Raw genomic sequence first — 24,522 nt, 5'->3', positions numbered from 1 at the left:
GATATATTTAATGGCTTGTTAGGATTGGTTCTTTGTTGTACATTCATACCCCTCACAATTTGGTTCCTAGCTGTCATAAAGCCTTTCTTTGTGTTTCCTACTCCCCACCCCTTCCAGAATACCTGCGAGTATTCTAGCTTGTGTACGCTGAATATTCCACAGATGTCAGATGTTGGTCTGGTCAGCTGGTGAAGTGTTCACACAGCTGTGTCTTAGAATAAAGCTACTGTCTTTACCCGATGAAGTCTACAAGCTGATTCCTTTTACCATTTACAACATTCTTTTTGAATAAATCCCCGGTTATACTCTTCCAGTTCGGTGTAGAATCTCTTGTGTTTTCCCTTGCCCTTGCATTATATATATAGTGAGGCCACTCTGTAGGGTCAAGCTCCAGAACGGGGAAATATATATATATATATATATATATATATATCTTCCGAATCTCCCTCAAAAGGCAGACTCCAAATGATAGAGATAGCAGGTACAACGGAAAATCCCAAATAGCTTTCCAACAAATCAATATTGTTTGCCAATCTTGCTACAATTTACATGTATAAAGTTATAATATTACTTCATGATTAAAGCAACAATTAAAATGTCATTGTCAATAATAACAAGCTTGTGACTTTCATAAAATTGTGATGCACATGGCTTAACACAATTCCTTGTGGCATAATAAGGAGCACGTGCAGTTTTTGAAGTGTCTTTTTTAGAATGTTGGCAGTCCATAGCTTTTAGTTAGGTCTGAACTATTTTCGATGATTTACTGTTTTGATGTATCCTAACAAATTTGTGACTATTCTTGAACCATGTTTAAACAACCTGATTTTTAGCATATTCCCCTTTAAATTCTATCGAATCCTCACTCTGTATGCATATTCTATCAGTTGCTGATTGTAATCAGTCATCGTCCTAGTTGATGAATAAGGTTTGCCCAAAATGTGTTTTCTTTGTTTTGAAGATTTTTATATTGTACTATCTTGTATCTGGTACACCCCATCACCTCTTACAGAGATTGCCTTCGGCTAGAAAAATCTACCAGTGCAAGGGGCAAGTAAGAAGACTTTGTTTAACCCTTGTGGTTGCCTTGCAGTTGCTTGACATACATAGCATGTCATTTATTCATCTCCTCTTTGTGTTCAGCAAGACTGCCTTTAGCACTCTCTCTTTAGATAGACATCTTGCTGTGAGAAGTGCAGTTAGCTGTAAGCTGCACATTCTTTCATTCTACTATTATCTTTCTGCTGTAAGTGATTCTAAAATATGAAAAAGTATCCTGTCACATGATTTGTTCTAACTTGCATTCTCCATTACAGATCAGTCACATCTGCAAAATGGATCAGTGATATCATGAAAGTTAGGATACCATAAATGTTATGAACTGATTGTGCCAGTTAACTAAAAGTTATCAGAACCAATAGTATAATACTTTGGATTCCTACAGTGTGCTTTCTTCGTTTTCTCCAGGAGCACCATCTAGTCTTTCTTCTGTGCTCCCAGCCCGGACTGGGAACACATACCAGCCCTGGCAACTCAGCTTGACCGGCCTGGGAAGGAGAGCTAGCTATAAGCACTACTGCCGCATTAGCACTGAGGCCGGCCACTTTAGCACTGCTGCCACTTTTATTACAGGGGCCGATATTGCAGCACCGCTGTAAAACCGGCCACCAGTAACAAAACTGGCCCCCACTGCTCGGAAACCGGTCGACAACCTTCCGGCCCACCGGGAAAATGCCTGATGTCTGCTACGGACAGTCCGGCCCTGTCTGTGCTTACAAACTGTTCTCCATCTTTGTTACTGCTGTAAAATAATCTTAACCAAAGATTGATGCCAGCAGTATTGGAGCACAGGCTCTATTGCCGTTTTCCTCAATAATCTCCGTCTTGGTTTCAGAGTGATAAACTAGAAACCTTCCTTCTTTGAATTATTCGCCTGCCCAGTTCCCTGGCGGGTTTACCATGGTTTCTCACTCTGGACTATTGACCATTCACAAGCTGGTTCAGCAATTTTAGTGCTCAAATGCAGGGTCAAATTTTCCATGCATGCTAACGAAACTGGTGTTCTTACCCGATTAAGAGGAAGACCAGAAAACCAAATCTTTATATTTCAAAGTTTGTTTGTTAGAAGTAAAATGTTGGCCAACCAGCTCTTGCTCTGACTCACCCAATATTTAGATTTCCTACTAATGAACTAACTTCTGGAAGGATAAATTCTGGCTAAATACATCAGCGATTGTGGTGAAAGTGTATAACAGTGCCCACAGTTTTTTCTTATGGCTTTGTTTTTTCTACTTCAATCGTAGTTGGTCCCAGAAATACCACGGTGAGCCTCTCGCCTTCCAGGATCCTACCCAATGGCACATTTTATGCTCCCATGAACTCTATTATTCAGTTTGCCTGTGCAACAAACTCCTATCCAGATCCCAGCATGGCTTGGGTGTTCTCCCAACTTGGGTCCCCACCAGAGACCTTCGCCAGTGCAAACAACACTTTTCTCAACTTCACCCTGCTGCAAATACCTCACTCCTACCAGGGAAACTACTCGTGTTTCGTGAGAAACTGGCTCAGCCTGAAGACGCAGAAACTGACTGTTGAATTCCTGGTGTATGGTGAGTAAGATAGCAGGATAAAATGCCAAGTTAATGACCCTAATTAATCAAGTAATCATTCAGTCAATCAATCAATCATCCAATTAATCAAATACGTTTCATGTATGTAGCTTTACAAAGCCAGGGACTTTATAATGTGTAAAAATAAAGATTGTGAAATATTCAAAACGTGTTCTTAGTGGCTCTTACGAAGGTCACTAAACTCCTTCATTAATTTACCACACAGAGCAAATTCCTAGAAACTATGTACCAAATCATCATTGGCAGCCATCTCACAGTTATCTTTATTTGGAAACTAAGATGTCAAATTGATTAAAATAGATCATGATCAAAACTTCTTTTGTGGAACGGCCTATTTATCTACCTGCATTATATTAATTAGTCTGGTAAAAAAGGGATTGCCACTAATTTGTTAAAAACTATGTAGCTGCTCCAGAATTCAGAATCAGTTTGGAAACCAAATAGCTTTCTTCATTTTCTTAGAGCTGCTGTTGTCATCTTACAAAATATTCTATTATTTGTGGAATTCTCTACTAACTCATTCGCTTTCCAAATCTCCAATAGGCATTCTGTTACTTTGAAAGTAATTTTTCAGGCTCTTTTGCACATTTCACTTCATATATCACATATACTAAAGGATTGCCGCGGTCTTCCTAATTGTATTGCCAAAGACGGCACAAACCGTATTTGTTTAAGCACTTTAGTTTGCTTAATGTTCTGTTTTTCCCGTTTTTTTGTCAGCCCTACATTCTCGTGAATGCTCTCCAAATTCAAGTCTTATTACTGATAGTAATGCCTATGCTGTATCTAAAGTGCTTTTTTGCAGATTTTTAACTTTGACTGCTTAAAAATTGGTTACATTCTGCAAGCCCCACAGTGGGGCACCTGCTACCAATACACTGACACCGCCATCCTGGCGTTATATTTTTTCAGGAGTGTTTTCACAGATTGCCTCTGATACTTAAATTTAAAACGTATCCGTGCATTTGCTATTTCCAGTGACTTCTCAGTTTACAAATTAATATGGTTTTACCCAATCCAAGTCAAATGAACAAGTACTAGCTATATAGCAAGGCGGTTACTCCTTGCAGTTGTTTGTCATTAAATAACTGCATTCCAAGTAATGACAATAATAGGCTTTTTTTTCTTTCCAGTCGTTTGGCATTAAAAAGTTGTTTCAATTAGCCCCGATTTTTTTCTGGGATGTGCTGGTTTTCCTTCTAAACATCCCATCTGTTTCATTAGTGCTGTAATCTGAAAGTTGAATATAGAATCGCCCGCACATGGTAACACAAATATTGTCTGTCTTTACACTTGCTGGTAAGCGCGCCTGTACAATCCTCTGACACGTCAGCCAAAAAAAGGCTGAAGAAAGTGGAGCCAAAATATAGCCCTTCCTGAATGCATAGTTAATTTGAATTTTTGTAGACTGAAATCTGTTTTCTTTTTGTTCATGTGGTGTATGTAGCGGTACAATATTCGTCAATTATCCTTTATCCATCCCCTCTCTAGGTTTAGTAAGGAGATTTACCCCTCAATCTGATCCGAGGCTTCCTTGACCTCGACCAAGACTCCGCATAGGCTGCCACGCCAAAACCTGCCTGCTCAGCCGGAAGAAAACTATTAACGTAGCCCACTCACTGCTCATGTCTCTCCTATGCTGCTTTTGAAAACTCTTTCTCTGTGCAGTCTAGCATAGATTAATATGTGCGAAGCAGGAATATCTTCAGGTCCCACTTTATGCATTTGAGTGGCTGTGGTTCCGCTCCAGTTTGATGGAAAATAAACATGATCACCTTTCTTTATTAACAGTTCATTTAACACTTAATACAAATCTTTTTAACATTATAACATTCTTACCAAATGTCAAAATAAAAAAAATTAAGTATAGGTTCTGCCCTTTCATATTAAACCATTCAATCCCTCTGCTACACCAAATTGCTCCACACTAAATGGAAGCATCACTTGTGGTATGAAACACCAGGCCCCAACCTGCATACCCCCAGCCTTATTGCCACCATGCCCTAGAACTATTTAAGATATTGCTTTGCTGTTTGCCTCATCTGTTGTAACTCAAGAATCACATTTAAATTAGTGCTCTCTGTTGTTTGCTGTAGGAATGCCTCATAGCTTTCATAGACCATTTGTTCTCAAAAATGAATCTGTACCAAACTAACATCATTAATTGGTTGAGGCATTTAATAAAAGGTCAATACTTTCCGGATCACTCATTGAGTGAATACTATTCACCTTATTGTAATGATTTTTATTTTTAGAAACTGTTTCAAAACCTCAAATGTAATGAGAATTATGAAGCATTGCATACTATTAGCAGAGTGCTGTCGTGAGGTCTGCATATTCCACACCAGCCTTTAATCTGTTGGACGTTGGGATCACTGTCATTCATTTTTTGGTGTCATTAAATATTCCACGCAGGGAAACGAAGTGCCTGAGGCAATTCTAGAAAGAAGATATTTAGCTCTAAATTCATCTACACGTGCAAGGCACATTAGATTTGTTCATATCAGGAAGGTGCGGCTGCCTTTAAAACAATTGAAAGGTCATGTATGCAAATTTGGAGGCAGTAAATATCAGTTTATATATTTGAAAAGTTTTATAAAGTGCAAACAAGACCCACAGGGGTATCAGAGCGCTGTACAAAGTTGGTGGTAGCAAGGGTACAAGCATAACAGGGTAAGTGAAGTTACAACCTGTGGGAAAATATTCAAAGAAAATAGTGGAGTATCAACAGTGCCATAGAACATGCAGTGTAAAACATCATACAATAGCCATCTAGGACTGGATCAAAGAGAGGTAAAAAAATACACAATAAGGCTTCATTGTAATAATACAAGATTTAGGTTATAACGAAACACAGGAGCATGATCACAGGAATAGGGAGTTAACGTTCGTTCATGAGTAGTCGTTTGACCAGTTTTTTAAAGGAAAAGTAGTGGAAGGATTGGATCTGATCTCAGATGCAAGGAGTTCCAGATTCTCGGAGCAAGACCAGTGAAAGCACGGTTGTAAGATCTTTTCTACTTGAATCTTGGGGGTTTCAAGAGAAGGATGGACGCACTTCGGAGGTTCCGCTGGAGCCTGATAGCTCAAGCTTATTTACTAGATAGTATGGGGTATTGTAGTGTATGGCTTTGAGTCAGACAAGCTATCTTAAGTCGGATTCTAGCTTCAATAGATAGCCAATTTAGTGCAGCAGGTCGGGGGAAATGTGGTAATTTTCTTGAGGCCATTATAAGTCTAGCCAATGCGTTCAAGGTAGCTCTGTGGGGCCAAGCTAGCTTTGGGCAGTCCAGCGAGGGTCACCAGCCCATATTCCAATCTAGGGATAATCATGGATTAAACCACCAGCATTAGATCTTCGGAGGGGAGGGATGGTTTGATTTTCTTCAGTGTGTTGAGTTGGAAACTGGCTCCCCGAGTAGTAGCACTAATGTGTGCTTGCATGTTTAAGTGTTTATCTAAGGTGATACCTAATGATTTGATTTGGCAGAGTCCACAACATGAGGTGTGCAGTTTAGAGAAATTAGGTGTTTAATCTAGTCAAGGGTAGGAGCCGAGTGATTAGGTGGGGCAATAAGTAAATAAGTATTTAGTAGGAGATGGTTCTGAGCTAACCATTGTTGAGTTTGGGCAAGTGCAGCATTTAATGTTTTTAGGTCCTCTTGCAAGATCTTCAGGTATAGTTGCTTGTCATCCACATACATGTGGTATTGAACGTTCGCTCGGTTCAGAATGGCCGCAAGTCCATAAAGAGGTTGAAGAGAGTGGGCGAGAGCGCAGAACCTTGGGGGACTCCAATCATGACAGGGGTACTGGAAGCGGGGGCATGATTAGCTTTGATCCTTTGCGTGCGGTTGTGCAGGAAGGAGGCAAACCAGTTTAGGACCGTTCCTGAGAGTCCCATACTATATTAAAGGAGATCAATCAGGTTTTCATGTTTGATGGTATCGAATGCTGAGGACAGGTCCAGTAGGATCAGGAGACAAGGGACATTTTGATCAAGTGCTCGCACTGCGTCATCAACAATGTGCATTAGTGTCATTTCAGTACTGTGGCCTGATCTGAATCCTGACTGATGAGGGTCAAGGAGTTGATATTTCTCAATTTGTTTGCAGAGCTGCAAATGCACGCTTTTTTCAAGTAATTTAGCGAGGGTCATACTGCTGGTAATAGGTTGAAAGTTGTTTGGATCTGATAAGTCCGCGCTAGCCTTCTTAGGAATGGGAGTAACTTGCCCAACTTTTAGGCCGTCCGGCATCTTTCCCTGTAAGAGGGGTTTATTAATGATCCTGGACCAGAGAGGGAGAATGGCTGAGATTAAATCTTTATAGAGCGTGGCGGGTAAAGGATCACCAAAATGGTTCGATGGTTTGATGGATACCATGTTGTGCAGTAGCTCGTTACCATCTGGTAGTGTCATATCGTTATGCCTGACCTCTGTCTAGAGACAGGGCAGGAAAGAAGGAAGGGGCGGAAACGGAACACGGGAACGGGAACAGGCAGCACGAATATGGTAGCAAAAGAATAAAGACGTACTACCATATGCTCCGACTCCTGTGTCTTATTTCAGGGGCAAGCGACACTGGCGACGAGGGTGGGATCCCTGAAAACCCACCACAACCTGAGACAGCCCCAGCCGTCCATGCACGGCCTTTAGCCAGAGAGTCTGCAGCCGGTTACCTACCTACAGCAACGGCCAAGACAGCCGCAGACACCTCATTTGAGCTGAATGCAATTTTGGTGGAACCTGTGCCACATAAACGGCGCGAAACTGATGAAAGCGCCGGCGAAGAACCCCAGCCCCGCCGAGTGAACACAAGAACGCTGGGTTGTGTCCTGAACTCTGAAATACCCACCAAATGTATGTAGCCTGCGGATGGAGGGGCACTAAAGCATAAAGACAGGAAACAGGACTCGGATACAGTGCAGTGTGTCCCGAGAGGCTGGCCATTTTAAGGTCAGGCACTGGCCATAGATACCCTATGACTGTTGGGAGGCGGCCATTTTGGAGTCAGGCGCCATCAAAGTTATACCCTCTAAGCCACCAAGAAGACGCGGGAAAGCTCAGACACTACAAATTAAGCAACGGGAGCCAACTGGGTGACGCAAATAAGCCAAAATGTCCGTCACCAGCTCTACAGGTGCCTCAGGAGGAGCGGCGGCTCCAGGCAACCCACCGGGCCCAGCAGTCCCAGGCAACCCAGCGCCGGTACCCCAGACACAAATGGGAGTACCCTACCTACGGCCACCAGAACCTTTAGAACTGACGTCCGGCAACAGCATGGGACCCAAATGGAAGAGCTGGGCCGAGGATTTTGAAGACTACATGACCGGGTCTCAAGTACATGACCCCAAGCAGAAGCTAATAGCCCTACGAAACCTGGTGGGGAAAGACATTGCGCAGATCATCAAAGAACTGCCAAACGCAGCCACTGCCCCTTATGACGATGTGAAGGGAGCCCTTGATAGAAGATTTTTGCATAAACGCAACTTGGATTACGAACGCTACATGTTCAACTTAGCCACCCAAGAGAAAGAAGAGCGCATGTGTGATTTCATTGTGCGCATCAGAAGACTATTGCGTCACTGTGAGTTCGACAACTTCAACACTGAAGACGCGCTGCGGCTTCGCATAATTGAAGGCGGCCAATCTGAGTCTCTACGCCGGCGGTTGCTAAAAAAACATTACACTCTTGAGGAAATTGAAGAACTGACGAGAATCAACGACCAAGCAGAAGACCACGCAAAGAAGATGGAGACCCACAAGACTGAGAGGAAGGAACAAGCATTCAGAATGCAAGCACACAAAGAAATGAAATACAAGACGGACTCTCACCGGTCAAGTAAACCAGCTCATTTCACGACCTCCAGGAGAACATCATCCCGACACGAGTCACGACACACAAAACTCAGCAAAACCGCACCTGCGTGCTACAGGTGTGGTCAGGATTACCCTCATTCAGGACAATGCCCAGCCATCGGCCAGCGATGCCATCGCTGTGGAAGGGAGAATCACTTCGAGACGGTCTGTCAGACTCAACGGTCAGGGCGAAGGCCCTCCAAACCCCAATCTACCACATGACACCATGCCCGCGCAGTAAAAGGAAGGGAAGAACGCTCCTCCAGCTCTTCCAGGTCAAGTGTCCGGTCGGCAAGCTCGTATCGATCACAAAGATCAACGTCCAGGGAGTCCTTGTCACACACCTGTGTCACAAGACAGTGACGAATAAATCTGCATGGTGTCAGACCCAGATCGACTGAAGAAGTATCCGAAGCTGGACATCCGGATAGGAGATCACCCTGCCAAGTTTGTCCTCGACTCAGGAGCGTCTCTAAACTACATCTGCACACTTGAGTATCAAAGCTTGAAACCACGACCCAAACTAGAACCAGCAGCTGTCCGCATATTCACCTGGATGTCGAGAAAACCGTTGCCATGCTTAGGTCGTTTCAACACAACTCTGTCATACAAAGACCGAAAAATCCCAGCTTATGTCCATGTCGTCGAAGGCCCAGACCTAGCTGACTGCCTGCTCAGCTTGCCAACGGCTGAAAGACTGCTCGTGGAACTTCTCTACATGACCGAAGATGCCCCCGACATCGTTGCAAAATTCCCGAACCTCTTCAAAGGACTAGGTAAACTCAACCACTTCAAAGTAAAACTGCACATCGACGAACGCGTGACCCCAGTAGCTCAACATCACAGAAAGGTACTCTTTCATTTACAACAAGCTGTAGACGATGAACTTCAAGACCTCCTAAAGACAGACATCATTGAGCGCACATCGGGACCGACCCCATGGGTATCGCCAGTCGTTGTAGTACCCAAGAAAGGACAAGGCAATAAAGTGCGTCTATGTGTGGACATGCGTGCGCCCAACACTGCCATCGAGCGGGAACGCCACCCGGGGCCACACATAAGCGATATGATTGCTCGCCTTAATGGAGCTACAGTATTCTTAAAACTTGATCTTAACCGCATCTCTGCGGGCGATATTTTCCTCCTGTGCTGGGCCCCTATGATAATGGGTGTGGTCGTGACGGAACCATTCCGTCATCAGCACAGCCCAACCGTGACTGATGACGGAATGGTTCCGTCACCAGCATCGAAGGGGTTAACAAAGGTTACCACCAGCTGGAGCTACACGACAAATCACGGTATATCACGACTTTCACAACACATCAAGGCCTTTTTCGCTACAAGCGATTGAACTTTGGCATCTCTTCAGCCGCTGAAATCTTCCAAGAGGCCATTCGGCGAGTCATCCAAGGGATTCCCAACGCTTTTAACTACAGCGACGACCTACTAGTCTTTGAAAAGGACCAGACTGAACATGATACTGCTCTGGACAGGGTATGCCATGCATTGCTGAACGCCGACCTAACCCTAAATGCAGATAAATGCGAGTTTCATACGACCACTTTAAAATTCTACGGTCACAACTTTTCCAGAGATGGAATGAAACCGGACCCAGAGAAGGTGTCTGCTCTGGCTGACACCCCAACACCCCGAGACGTCAGTGACCTCCGCTCATTCCTCGGAATGGCAAGTTACTGCGCATGTTACAGCCGGGACTACGCTACCATCAGCCATCCTCTCAGAGAGCTCACCCGACAAGGTCAGCCGTTCACATGGAAAACTGCATGTTAAAATGCATTCGCCAAAATCAAACAGGCTGTCAGTTCAGCCATCAATCTTGCATACTTTGACACCAGAAAGAGAACGGAAATCACAGATGACGCCAGCCCTGTGGGTCTAGGTGCTATTCTGGCGCAATACCAGGAAGACTCAGACCAACGCCACATCATTGCGTACGCCAGCCGCAGTCTCACCGATACCGAGAAAGCGTACTCCCAACCAGAGAAAGAAAGCCTGGCAGTGGTGTGGGCGTGCGAGCATTTTCATCTCTTTGTGTACGGGAAACACTTCACCATTATCACAGACCACCAAGCCCTTGTCACCATCTTCGGCAACCCCAAAGCCAAGATGGCTCCGCGCAGTGAACGATGGGGACTACGTCTCCAGGACTACATCTACACCATTGTCCACAAACCGGGGAAAGCGGAAAATCCGGCTGACTATATGTCCCGGCACCCTCAACCACTCACAGGTGTGGCACACTCCTTGGCAGAAGAATACATTAATTTCGTCATTGACGCCGCCTGCCCACCTACGGTTCCACCGGAAGCCATCCGTGAAGCATCCGCCCAAGACTCAGTCCTGCAAGATGTCATGGACCTCGTACGCAGCAACTCCTGGCGCCATTTGAGGGACACCCCCCAAGACTCCAGTCAGAACATCCGTGACCTAATAGCATTCAAACATGTCCAGGAAGAACTGTCCATCAGTGAAGACGGTCTACTCTTGAGAGGGGGGAGGATTGTGATCCCACAAGGACTACGACAAGGAGTAATCAACCTCGCCGATGAAGGCCACAGAGGCATAAGTGCCACGAAGAAGGCGCTACGGGAACGTGTCTGGTTCCCCACACTAGATCAAATGGGGGAGACCACCCTCAAAGACTGTGTCCCGTGCCAATTAGTGAGTCGTGAAGAACCACCTGCTCCCTTCCTAATGTCAGAACTGCCAGAAGGGGTATGACAACAAGTCGCCATTGACTTCTTTGGTCCTCTAAAATAAGGCCAGTACATTGTCGTTGTCATGGACGAGTACTCCCGATTTCCATTTGCACACCTAGTGTCATCTACAAGAGCGACCACAGTGATCCCAGTTCTCGACGAGATCTTTGCAGCATGGGGCATCCCGCTGCGAGTCAAATCCGACAACGGGCCCCCATTCAACGGCCATGAATTTGCAGAGTTCGCAAAACACCTCAATTTCAAACACCGGAAAATCACATCATTATGGCCTCAAGCCAATGGCATGGTGGAACGCTTTATGGGGACTCTGAAAAAGGCAGTTCAGCATGCAGAGCGAACTCATCGGGACATCCAGCAAGCCCTGAACGAAGTACTACGGGCGTATTGCACCACACCGCACAACACCACCAATCAATGTCCAGCCACTGTGATGCTAGGAAGAATGCCCCGCACTCGACTGCCCACGCTGGATAGTACACTCCAGCCACAAACTGTAAATGTCGATCATGACACACTAGTCAAGATAGACTATGAAAAGAAACTACAAATGAAGACTTTATGGGGACCGGCGCAGACGGGCCAAACACACCGACATCCAAGAGGGAGACTGGGTGATGGTCCGGCGTGACCGAAGAACAAAAGCAGACGGTGGCTACCTCGCTCATCCCCTTAAAGTCAGCAGATGGAAAGGAACTATGATCACAGCTGAAGCTGACCACAAACGGATTACTAGAAACATCTCACAGTTCAAGAAATGCAATTCCGACAGCCACTATGAGGCCCAGCCACGTGAAGCCTCCACTGACTCAATGAGTCAAAGTGAAAACAGTGACCGAGATCACTATAGCCCAGCGAGACCTGATGACATCACGGACCTCCGCACCAGGACGCCAGAGCAATCTGGTCGCCCCAGAAGACAGGTCAGACGACCAACACGCCTCATTGAAGAGATCTGAGAGACAGTAAGACTTTGTACAAAAGGGGGAGGTGTCATATCGTTATGCCTGACCTCTGTCTAGAGACAGGGCAGGCAAGAAGGAAGGGGCGGGGCGGAAACAGAACACGGGAACGGGAAGAGGCAGTACGAATATGGTAGCAAAAGAATAAAGACGTACTACCATATGCTCCGACTCCTGTGTCTTATTTCAGGGGCAAGCGACTGGTAGGAGAAAACATCTCCAAGAGGCGTTGTTTTTGAGAGAGCCTCCTCAAGGTGAGTATATTGTCGTGGGTTCTACCACCTCCCCTGATCCTGCAGGAGGTTTCTTAGATGACAATGATAGGGTGGCAGGTAATAGCTCCAGTTTAATTTTCCTTGTTTTTTCTGAGAAATGAGCTGTAAAATCATCGCTACTGGGGAGCGGGGATATCGGAGTAGAGTTCTGGTTAGAGGACTGGTTAGATTGTTCCTTAATGATCTCAAAGAGTTTTTAGGTCTATTTTTGGCTCCATCCAGTTGCATTCTGTAGTGGTCAGTTTTCGCCAATCGGATGTGTTTGTTGTAAGCGCTTCTCACTTTCCTCAGTTGAGAGACATTTGGTTTAGAACGTTTGACTGGAATCCTTTTGAGCCGTTTCAGAGCAATAGAGTCAAGAATGTCAGACCAGGGGGCCAATTACGATGGAGGTGAATCCGCGCAGCCGGACCGGCGGTGAGGCCCGCCGGCCCGGCGGTCGCGGATTCACCGCCATCGACCATAAAATTCCCACCGCCATATTAGGATGGCAGTGGGAAGGGAAAAGGTACAGCGGCGGATGGAAAGACCGTCCGCCGTGGTCCCGCAAGGCGGGCCTCTTCTGGCTGCCTTGCGGGACTAGGTACAGGGGGTTAATAGAGGCGGTGCCGTTCAGGCACTGCAGTGGGTATTAGAATGCCTGTCTTTTGCGGCGGAGTTTCCGCTGCAAAAAGACATGCGGAAAATGCCTTTGGGGGCCCGTTGCGGGCCCCCTGGGGGGGGGGTGCTGCACGTGGGGGGTACCTAAGGTATCCCCCTACATTTGCATGTACAAGGTGGCAGGCACTGCACGGTTCCTGCCACGTTGTACATTCAAATGTAAAACATGTGTTTTTACATTGTGGCGGGATCTGCCACCCACCACAATGTAAACATACAGGATGTGCTCGTCAGTGTGGCGGACGCATCCTAATTTGACGTGCGGGACCGCCGCACCTATGGCAGTCGGTCCCGCTTGCACCAAAGTCCGCCCGCCATCGTAATCGGCCCCAAAGTGTTGATTCAATACTCTGAAAGATCATCAAGGTTGGTCAAATTAGGGGGGCTGTAGTTTATTTTTGGTGATTGAAGTTAACATGTTGATGTTGATGTCGAGGTCTCTCATATCAGTTGTTTTGCTTTAAGGGGTTGACCCTGTCTACACAAGCCCTTGTCTAAGATGAGGAAGGGAATTTGAAAACTATCAGACCAGTCAAAAGGTAGGATGGCCCCAATTTGTATGATGTTGTCTTTTGCAATGATTAGATCAAGAGTGGTGACTTTGTGAGTAAAACCTTTACGGAGCTGTGAGAGGTTGAGGTCAGCAAGGAAAATCTTGAAGGAATAGACAATGGGATCCTTTGTGTCATTCCAATGAAAGTTGAAGTCTCTGAGGAATATGTGGCAGAGTTGATCAGAGCTTGTGCTAACGACCTCCATGACTTGCTCTATGAAGACCTGATTGTCACCCGGAGGGTGATAGATCGAGTGCAACATACAAATCTTCTTGCCGTTGTTCCAGATTTCCGTGATTATTTGTTCACAAGAAGATAAAATAGCACACAAGGATTGTTTCACTGTGAGGTTGGAGGGATGAATGCAGGTAATGTCCCCTCCTGTTTTACCACGTCGATCACTTCTGAGAATGGAGTAGTCATGGGGGGGTTAAAATGTCAAGAATTGGGGAGGAAGTATAATTGAGCCAGGTTTCAGTAATGATCAGAAGGTCCAGGTTATGCGCCATGATGAGATCTGAGAAATAGCAGCTGCATGTTTCACAGCGAATCTACAGTTGGGTAGCATTGACTTGATTTGCAGGTTGGAAGTGACCACTTCTTGAAGAGAGGTGGTTAAGTGAACTAGCTTCTCTGTGTTCACCTTTCTGAGCTTGAGTTTCGGTTCCCTGTCTGGGTCCGCAATGATTGAGGGAATGTTGAGAGTAGAGTTGGGGTGGGAGACTGTACTTGAGTCAGTGTAGGACAGAAGAAGGGCGAGAATGTCTTTTTCAGATAGCTGAAGTTGGGGTCTGTGGGGCCTAGAATGGTGATGAGGTAGAGGCCTTGAGCTCCGGTTGCAACTAAGATAGGAGCAGAAGGTATGGTTGTTAGTTACGGAGGACAGTTTCTGAGAATTGTAGATATCATTCCTTTGAGTAGGGTGGGAGACCCAGCGCTTCTCCATCTTCAAGGAGAAATGAAGAATGCTTTGCACCATCTCTTTGACAACAGAGAGATCATGCTTAAGGCCAGCAATCTTCTCCTCAAGGTAGGGATTATTCATGCAATAATTCCCAGGAATAGCCCACCCTGGTAGGACTGGTTCATCCATGAGAGGGGTAATAGAGGGTTGGGCAGGACCGTTGGCACAGTTACAGGGGGAGATAGAATCACACTCTATACCAGAATTAGAGCCTGGAGTGGATATATGGAGTGGCAGAGTAAGACACGAATCAGAGTCTGGAGTGGGAATAGGGAGAGGCAGAGTAAAATTAGGAGGGGTATAGGGTGATGAAGCACGTAGTGAGCGTGTGGGTGAGTGTCTGGATAGAAGACAGCAACTAGGTTCCGGCCCTGTTATTGGAGAATCCAGGGCCTAAGGGAAGAGTATCCGATCCTTCCCGACTATTAGAGTTTGTAGGGTGATCATCACTCCCTATATTGGAGCGAGGGGTGTGTGACACAGGGGACTAAGGATAGGAGGGAAGGCAAGGTAAAGGAGGAACAGTGGTGCAGGCAGCAACAAGATGGGTGGGACACAGGTCATTTGAATCCTCACCTGCATGAGGCATACGTGGGTTGTTCGGGATTGTGGTGTGGGAAGTAGAAATAACATCTGTTAGGTTGGGTAGCGCTGTGTGGTACGCGTTAACAAGGAGGAGGGTGGGAAATGGGGAGGAGGGGCCATCAATCATCTCTGGATCTCATTGGTCTCATTTCAGAAAACTTACATTAAATTATGGATTTTAGACATGGATGTTAATGCACATTATTTGAAACTATAGGTTCTGACAGCTTTTTCAAAAACATACATTTTACCCAGGCAGATTTGAGAAATGTTTCTTAGAACCAGCATATATATTTTACGAAGTTGGCATTCATTTACTTGCGATTTCCATCCAGACACGTGTGCACTAGGATGTCCCAGGGTTTCTGCAGGGAGGGGGGAAGAGGAGAACACGTCGGGGGGGCCAGGTAGGAAAGGAAAGAGCACATTAACGATTACTACTAGACCTAATTGGAAAACACTGAGGAGCGGGGGCTACGTATTTTCTATTTAGGGTCTGGTAATTGAAATTTATTGATTTAGAAATGCCACATAACATACCATATGCTTAGGGTGGGGGCCACGCACTAATCATCCATGCCACATACAATAGGGACAGTCATAGCAGATTTAATGCATATACACAAGGGGAGCCAGTACACAGACTCCCAACTTGGATACAATTAGAACGACTTGCACCCCAAGACAATCATCCAGCTGCCACCAACCAATATCACGTCATGGGCTGTTTATGGCTGTGGTAGACATTCGTGATAACTTTGGGAGGACCCCATCACCCAAGGGAGTCTCGCAGTGTGTAAGTGAGCAACAAGCAGTCATGCGGAGTACTGTCAGGGGGTGCTCTGAATGCATTCATGTGGAGCACCTGTCACGGGGTGCTCATCATGCTTTCATTCGGAGCACTGGCAGGGATGCTCTGCATGCATTCATGTGGAACTCCTGTCAGGGGGTGCTCATCATGCTTTCATTCGGAGCTCTGGCAGGGGTGCTCTGCATGCATTTATGTGGAGCACCGTCAGGGGGTGCTCTGCATGCATTCATGTGGAGCACCTGTCTTGGGGTGCTCTGCATGCATTCATGTGGAGCACCTGTCTTGGGGTGCTCTGCATGCATTCATGTGGAACACCTGTCAGGGTGTGCTCAGCATGCATTCATGTGGAGCACCTGTCAGGGGGTGCTCAGCGTGCAGTCATGTGGAGCATTTGTTAGTGGGTGCTCAGCATGCATTCATGTGGAGCACCTGTTAAGGGGTGCTCTGCATGCATTCATGTGGAGTACCTGTCAGGGGGTGATCATCATGCTTTCATTCGGAGCACTGGCAGGGATGCTCTGCATGCATTCATGTGGAACACCTGTCAGGGGGTGCTCAGCATGCATTCATGTGGAGCACCTGTCAGAGGGTGCTCTGCATGCATTCATGTGAAGCACCTGTCAGGGGGTGCTCAGCATGCAGTCATGTGGAGCATCTGTTAGTGGGTGCTCAGCATGCATTCATGTGGAGCACCTGTCAAGGGATGCTCTGCATGCATTCATGTGGAGCACCTGTCAGGGGGTGCTCGGCATGCATTCATGTGGAGCCCCAGTCAGGGGGTGCTCAGCATGCATTCATGTGGAGCAATTTTCAGGGGGTGCTTTACATGCATTCATGTGGAGCATGCCTCGGGCGGTGCTCTGCATGCATTCATGTGGAGCACCTGTCAGTGGGTGCTCTGCATGCATTAATGTGGAGCACCTGTCAGGGGTTGCTCTCTATGCATTCATTTGGAGCACCTTTCAAGGGGTGCTTAACAGTGGAAAGAAAAATATCAATGAGAAAGATGTCTAGTACCAGTACCAGGTGGCTGCTGGTACTGCAGTGGAAGCAGCTGGGCTGAAGTAAGAAGCGAAGCTCTGAGCAGGACAGTAGCAGCGTGTTTGGTGGAGAAAGAGAGTGAAAGGAAAAGAGCAGCGAAAAGCGCGGAGCAAAGTGCGCTAAGGACAGTCTGGCTGCTCAGAGTGCTGTGGCAGGGATTGTCTGCTGGGATGGCTCCCAAAACCACGCGGGGAGGTAAAGGAAAAGCTCCGGAGGAGCAGCAAACACCCGCATAAGTGAAGGACCTGGGCAGAGATGGAGGTAAAGACACCAGAAGAGAACTGGGGGAGAAAAATCGAGGTGAGGAGGGGGGTATTAAAAAAAAAAAGACTAACGCTAACATTGGAACCTGGAATAATACAAGGGGTAAAAAACTGTGATAGTAAGCTCCGGTGCACAGAGTAACAGTATAACTGGGTTTTTCTCTCCAGTAAATCAAAATGAAGCAATTAAAAAACACACAGTAATGGGGGAGCCTCCGGGAAGTATGGATGTAAGTCTTGGAGACGAGCACTCAGTGCAACCAGGGGGGCCAACAATAACTTTGCCCCAGATAGCCCAGGCAGCTACAGCAGGGGATACCGCCCAGTGGAGCGAGATGGTAGAGGCAGAGGATGAAGCAGAGACCATTAACAATCGAGAAGCCCCGGATCAAAACATAGCTGCGTCTCCTAACACTTATACAATGACAGAAATTCCGAAAAAAGGGATGGAGACACAAAAAGAGAAGCAAAAAGAGACGTCAGAACACAGTCCTGTACAATCAGATAGAGGAGGCGGGATAAGAACCGACCAAATAACAACAGAGACTTTAATTCAAGAAGTTATTGCAAGTAGTGGCCCAAGCGGCCCCGAAGAAACTATTGAAAATTTCTTCTCAGTTACATATGGATCAGAAGGGTCAGAAGGCACTCCCTCGGAGCTAGAGGAGAGTGAAAGTAGGGATACACCAGATTTAATTTTTATCTTAAGCTCCGAGGCTAGGAGAGGGTCTGAGAGAGAGAGAGAGAGTGAGAGAGAGAGAGAGACGGCTACAAGAAAGAAAAGGCTATCACGCAGGCAAAGGGACACGCATTCCCAGGAAAAGCGAGGGTTGGGCAAAAGCCGATAAGCGGGTTGAATCCTGAACCGGTTTTAAGATGGGATTACTCGGCCACACGAAATGTGTATTCAGAACAACCACTACAGGGGGGAGGTTCTAGAGACTCTAGAGAGGCTTCCTCACTACAGCTTATTTTGGGGTCAATCAAGCAGGTGCAGGATAAAATCAAGGCAGAGGGGAAGAAAAATAGGCTGGCAAATAAGAACCTGCAAGGAGCAATCCGGAAAGGGGCTAAAATATGTACGGATACAAATTCCAGGGTGGCCCAGCTAGAGGAAAGGGTCAGTATTCTAGAAAATAGTCGAGATAAAGACACAATATCTAGGAGTGGCGGTGAGAGAATGATGACTGATGTCCAATGGAAGCTAGAAGAGTTAGAGAATCGGCAACGTCGCAACAACTTGAGGGTTCTGGGTATTGAGGAAAAAGCCGAAGGAGATGACATTAAGGCTTTTGTAGTGAAATTGATGAGAGGGGCTTTTCCAGAAATGAATCACTGGGATTGGGAGAAAGAAATCCAGAGGGTTCACAGATTTCCAATGATGGCAAAATAGAACCAGCCCACCTTGCAAGATGGAACCCCTAGGCCAAGAGCAATTTTAATATATTTTGGCAATTTTCTATTAAGAGAAGAGGTATACTCCAAGGCACGGCCCTACTCAAAGCGCTCCTTTGAGTCTCAATCTTTTTTTACAACTCCAGACTTCTGCCATTCCACGGTTGAAAGGCGGTGGAGATTACAAGAACTGATAGAGCCATGTCAACAGATGGGACATCAAGCCTACTTAATGAATCCCGCTAGGCTCAAAATTATTTACAAGAACGCTACCAGAGTCTTTACTTCAGAAATTCAAGCGAGAGAGTACATGGACTCATTAAAATCAGATACACCGGGCGTAAGAATCTGATGATCTGCTGACCAGGAATATCTTATTCTTTTCTGCCTTTTGCGTATCTCTTGATTTAGTGATTTTCGTTCTCTCTCTTTATTGACACATAATAGGAAACAGGAAGGAAGATAGTGGATTGGATTTTGATATGGATTATTTATTAATTTCTTTCATTCCGCAATATAATTGGTGAGAATATCACTGGGTAGGGGGTTTTCTTGTCAATTAAAAAAAAAAAAAAGGGGAACAACATCAGGTCGGTGGGTAAAAATGCACAGATAAATATTAGATGATTCTAGGGTGACTGAGGGAATCCGACTGCCAGACACTATGCTTGCCTCGTTGGGTGGAGGAGGGGGTGGGGGGATGGTTGAAAGGTGGGGGGGTAGGGTGGGTAATTAGGGGAGAAAAAGGGGGACAAATTCATCATCAGAAAAAGAATGAAATCAGATTCGGCTAGAAGGGGAGGGGAAAGCAGATGTTAAAGAAAAACTGGATGTATAGGAAATTGAATAGAGACACAACAAAAAATGTATGCATATAGTTACAATTAATGTATGTGGTTTAAACGATGCAAGAAAAAGAAGGGATTTGAAAGAATATTTTAAGATATTGCAAGCCGATTTAATCTGTGTTCAGGAAACGCATGTCGAGATCTCGCAGAAATTTTTGCTGGAACAACTGGGGTACAAATTGCTGACCTGCATGCCTCACGGGACAAAAACCCGTGGGGTAGCGATATTGGCACGAGGAAATACTGTTATACTGAAAAAACAGCAGGTAGATAAATACGGTTGATGGGTCTTAGCTGAATGTCAAATACAAAATTTTAATTTTACATTATGCTCTATTTACGCGCCTACAGTTGATGACCCGGAGACCCTTATTCATATAAACTCACAGTTGCCCAATTGGCCTCTCCCTATCATAATGTGTGGCGATTTTAATATAAATTGCCTTAATGGGCTGTGGAAAAATGATCCTGGCAGGTTTAAAGGTAAAAAGAAAAAAAGTCCTAGAGCTTTGATACATCTTATGCAGGATAACAGGCTGATTGATACTTGGGAACAGTTAATGGGAGGGGGAGGCAGCACATACTATTCGGCCCCCCATAAAACTCTAGCACGTTTGGATTTTTTTTTATTCCTCCCTCGCTGGTACCAATGGTGAAGATTAAAAAAATGCCTAGATTGATGTCAGACCACAACCCACTCTCCATGGAAATATCTTTATTAAATGTACAGAAAAGCACAACTAGCTGGACATTTGAGAGAGCGTTATTGCAGGATGTAGAATATATTGCCCATATGGAAAATTGGCTAAGGAATTCTTGGAGAATAATAGAGGTACAGCACTACCAGCAATAGTGTGGGACGCCCTGAAGGCAGGTATTAGGGGGGAAACCATAAGTTATTCTCTTAGACGTAATAAGCTGCAAAAAGAAGCAATAGAGAAGAAGATAAATTTAGTAGCATTGTTAGAGGAAGAGCTGGTTAAGATCATAAGAGTTGAAGGGGATGTGACGGGAGCAACACAAAACTTAGCCCTGGCTAAAGCAGCAGTAGGCGAAGTATATGCGTTATAAACAGCAGGAAAATATTTAGCTAGGAGGGAAGAGCAACACGAATTTAGTGAACAAGTTGGATGGATTCTAGCGATAAGAACACGACAGGCGGCTACTAGGGGGCAGATAACAGAAATGATTACGGAGGCAGGGGCAGCAGTAAAAACTCCAAAGGAAATTTGTTCAGTATTTCAGAACTTTTATAAGAAACTGTATAGCCAGGAGAGCGAAGATCCAGATGCAGCGGAAATTGAGGGGTATCTTGAGGCTGCCTCAGTAGATAAACTCACAGGAATATCTTGGAGGTAAATTTTACTCGAGAAGAAATACAAAGGGCTTTTAAGGACCTTCCTTCGGGGAAAGCAGTAGGACCTGATTTTAATACCGCTAGAATTTTATAAGCATTTTTTTTTATTCTAGAAGCGGATATTAATATACTGATGGTTTCAATTCAAAATGGAGCAGTGCCGCCGGGGTCTTGGGGAGAAGCGTCAATGGTGGTCTTTCTAAAGAAGAATAACATTTCTACTGATCCCGGTTCATATAGACCAATTAGCCTGAAGAACAGCAACACCAAGGCTTATTCTAAAGTTATAGCTAATAGGTTGAGCTTGGTAATTGGTAAGGTGGTCTCCCACCGGCAGCACGGGTTTATTCCAGGGAGGGGCACAGCTGATCACTTACTCTGTTTGACGGCACGGCAGCCTCACGAGACCCTATGTCTTTAATATTGCTGGACGCTGAAAAAGCCTTTGATAGGGTCTCGTGGGGTTTTTTGTGGACAACAATGAGTAAATTCAATTTCGGGAAAAAATGCATAGTTGCACTAAAAGCCCTATATATATGTCCGGGTATTAGGCTGAGAGTAGCGGGGGAACAGAGCGAGGCTATAAAAATTGAGCGTGGAACTAGGCAAGGGTGCCCCTGTTCCCCGCTGCTTTATGCCTTTTACATAGATTCATTTATAAGACATATAGAAATGAATGAGGAGATCTGTACAATTGTTTTGAATGGTTATGAGACCAAAATTTTGGGATACGCAGATGACTTGGCAATTACATCATCAGTACCAACAATAGCGCTAGGGGAAATTGAGAAAGAGGCAAAAAGATATGGGCTCCTGTCAGGATATAAGCTGAATCAAGGGAAAACACAAATAGTTGTAAATCAATTTGCCATGATAAATGATGGGAGAGTTACAAATTCTGCTGTTTATTTGGGCATCACGATAATGTCTGATGTATCTAAGGTTGTTGAGGAAAACTTGCCCCCAGTGATCAGAAAGGCTAAATTAGATTTAGATAGGATGGACAATTTACATCTAACAATAATCGGACGCTGCAATGTTATAAAGATGTTATTCTTGCCCAAGATTTTATATTATTTTCGAACAATTCCTTTAATATTTAGTAATAATTGGTTTAAGGAAATTGATGGGGTCTGCAATCGATTTACATGGGCGAAGGGCAAAACTTGAAGGGCCATAAAACTGCTGGCACTTTCTAAAGAACGGAGAGGTCTGGCGGTATCGGATTTCAAGGGTTATTATTTGGCAGCAGCCCTGCAATATTTTAGAGGACTCCTAGGGGGAGCACGAATGATATATGGAGGGTAGCACTGGTAGTCCGGACATATATGATTTGCTGGTTCGGGATTCTAATAAGGGACTTCTTAAATTTAAGGAATTAAACTACTATAAAAGAACGAAGTTTAAGGTTCTTGGCGCTGCTATATCAGTTTGGTCTATTATCCGGAAAAAAATTAAATTAGGGAGAATGAATTTTTATACCCCTTTGTATATGAACAAGTTTCTCCCAGAGGTGTTACATGATCAAGTGATGAAGCGGTGGGATAACTCCGGGGTTGGAACAATAGGAGATATTACGGACGATTCGGGTATAATTTCTTTTGAAAGGGCACATCAGCTATATAATTTAGATTGCAGAGAGTTTTTCAAATATTTACAGATAAGATCAGTTATACAAAGAAAACAGGCAGGGAATTGTAATTTTAAAAGAGTGGATCTGATGGAGCACGTTCAAGATGAGAAGGGATGTTCAATTTCACAACTTTATGGGGCAATATGTCAGCATAATAAGGACGAAAGGGTAAAAGTATTTGATAAATGGAGAATTAAATTGAATGTAGCCGGGAATGAGGGTGAAAAATCACTTACGATAGCAAATTCTATTTTAAAGGTTGCAAACTTGCAGGTACAGGGTTATAAGACTATCTATGAATTGTATTATACACCGCACAGAATAGCCCGTTGGGGGGGAACGAGTGGGATATCCTGCCCAAGATGTCAAAGCTTACAGGCTGACACAATTCATATGTTTGCATCTTGCCCGAATCTAGACCCTTTTAAACAAGCCATGGAAAAAACTTTAAAGGAGGAACTGGGGATTCCTGTTAAGCTAACAAATGAAGTTATGATTTTGGGGGTAGGGAAAGAGGGGCAGGATATACCCCATCAAGAATGTATATTTATTGCAATGGCGTAAAGTCGATTATGCATCGCAACTATATGGAAGGACCCTAATCCTCCGTCATTCCACCAATGGCTTTCGAAAATGCTAGCTATGTATACCCTGGAGAAAGCTTTATATGAAAAAAGGGCTGAAAGCGATGCAGCTTGGTAAACGGGTTTGGGCTCCGGTCGAACAATGGAAACTAAGAGCAGAGGGTTAAAAGGGAAAATGTTACTTCCATACAGGTAGGAAAATAGCTGGTCTTGTTGATATTGTTTGACATTCAGTATTATGCATTGTTTTTTTTCTCTCTTTATCACTTTATCCAGTCATCTCAACCTTTCTTCTCTGTATATCTCTTTTTATCATGTTTTGCAATTTGTTCTGTGTCTCGAGATACTAAGTTTCTAATAGTGAGCACTTGTTGTATTATATATATATATATATATATATTGAACAATTGTTGAAACTGTATTATCTGATGATGAACAATAAAAAATAAAAAAAAAAAATAAAAAGAGAAAGATGTCTAATGTACCTCTCAAATACTCTTCACAGATCCACAATGATTTCTGTTTGATCAATTATCCAGGTGTTATGATTTCGTTAGAGGTCTTTGAAGCTATTCTTGTCCTGCCCACGGTCTCAGTCAGAATGTAAAGCTGAAGCTAGTTCATGCTTTCCTATAGTTATGGTTATTGTGGAGTGTGCATCCTTTTCCAGTTGGGTAAGTTCAATGACCTCTAAACATGGTTTTAAAACCCTGATAAGTGTATCAGAAGTGCCTGCATATTTTTATTAATGCTACTGAACAGTGCCTCCAAATCCTCTAAACAAAGGTCCTACCTTTGTATATATACTTTTATCGTTGTTGGGGACATTAAAGACATATGGGTAATTAGAACACTGAAATGTTGAGAGCTTCACTAAATTCAATGAAGTGGTTTAGAGCAGTGCTTAATTTGTAGAAAAATAAGTGATGGGGCCCTCGTCAGGAGACCACTGTTGCTTGTCACCAGCCCATTGCTCCTGTCCGCACCTCCTATGACCGAGCCAACACAACTACTAACCATGTTATCCTAGAAGTGTAACAATTCAGACTATTCCTGGCCACCAAAGCTGTAGCAATGGTTTGGCAGGCAGGTAATAGCCATTTTAAGGTATAACGAATAAATAACCCACCTGTTGCTTGTCTCTACATTAGACAAACAGCACCACCATGTGCCGCAGTGCCATAAGTGCCTGTACTGAGTACCGGAAGCCACCGGCTCAAATTAAGTACTGGTTCAGAACTAATAATGGCTGCTACGGACCTTATGCTCCACGATTCCAGAGTTTGATTGTCTCTATTTATTTATGTAATAACATTCTACCATACCTGTGTGGAATATTCTAATGGCATTATACCTCTTCTG

General features: G+C 44.7%; 1 protein-coding gene across 3 annotated transcripts in view; it reads left to right on the top strand.

Annotated features, from left to right (window-relative positions):
- VSIG10 (V-set and immunoglobulin domain containing 10) overlaps positions 1-24,522 on the top strand; it is a 225,156-nt gene that overhangs the window by 94,683 nt on the left and 105,951 nt on the right. For all 3 annotated transcript variants that reach the window (XR_015300902.1, XR_015300903.1, XM_086943275.1), the window contains exon 3: positions 2,304-2,609. Coding sequence is in view for 1 of the 3 variants with exons in the window: in XM_086943275.1 (XP_086799401.1) it covers positions 2,304-2,609 (306 nt within the window). In the remaining 2 variants the exon portion in view is untranslated. The remainder of the gene's footprint in view (positions 1-2,303; positions 2,610-24,522) is intronic.

This window comes from Lissotriton vulgaris, chromosome 11, assembly GCF_964263255.1.
Source record: "Lissotriton vulgaris chromosome 11, aLisVul1.2, whole genome shotgun sequence".
Classification (NCBI taxonomy): domain Eukaryota; kingdom Metazoa; phylum Chordata; class Amphibia; order Caudata; family Salamandridae; genus Lissotriton; species Lissotriton vulgaris.
The sequence above is the reverse complement of the archived record's forward strand: the minus strand, read 5'-3'. Positions and strand labels throughout refer to the sequence as shown.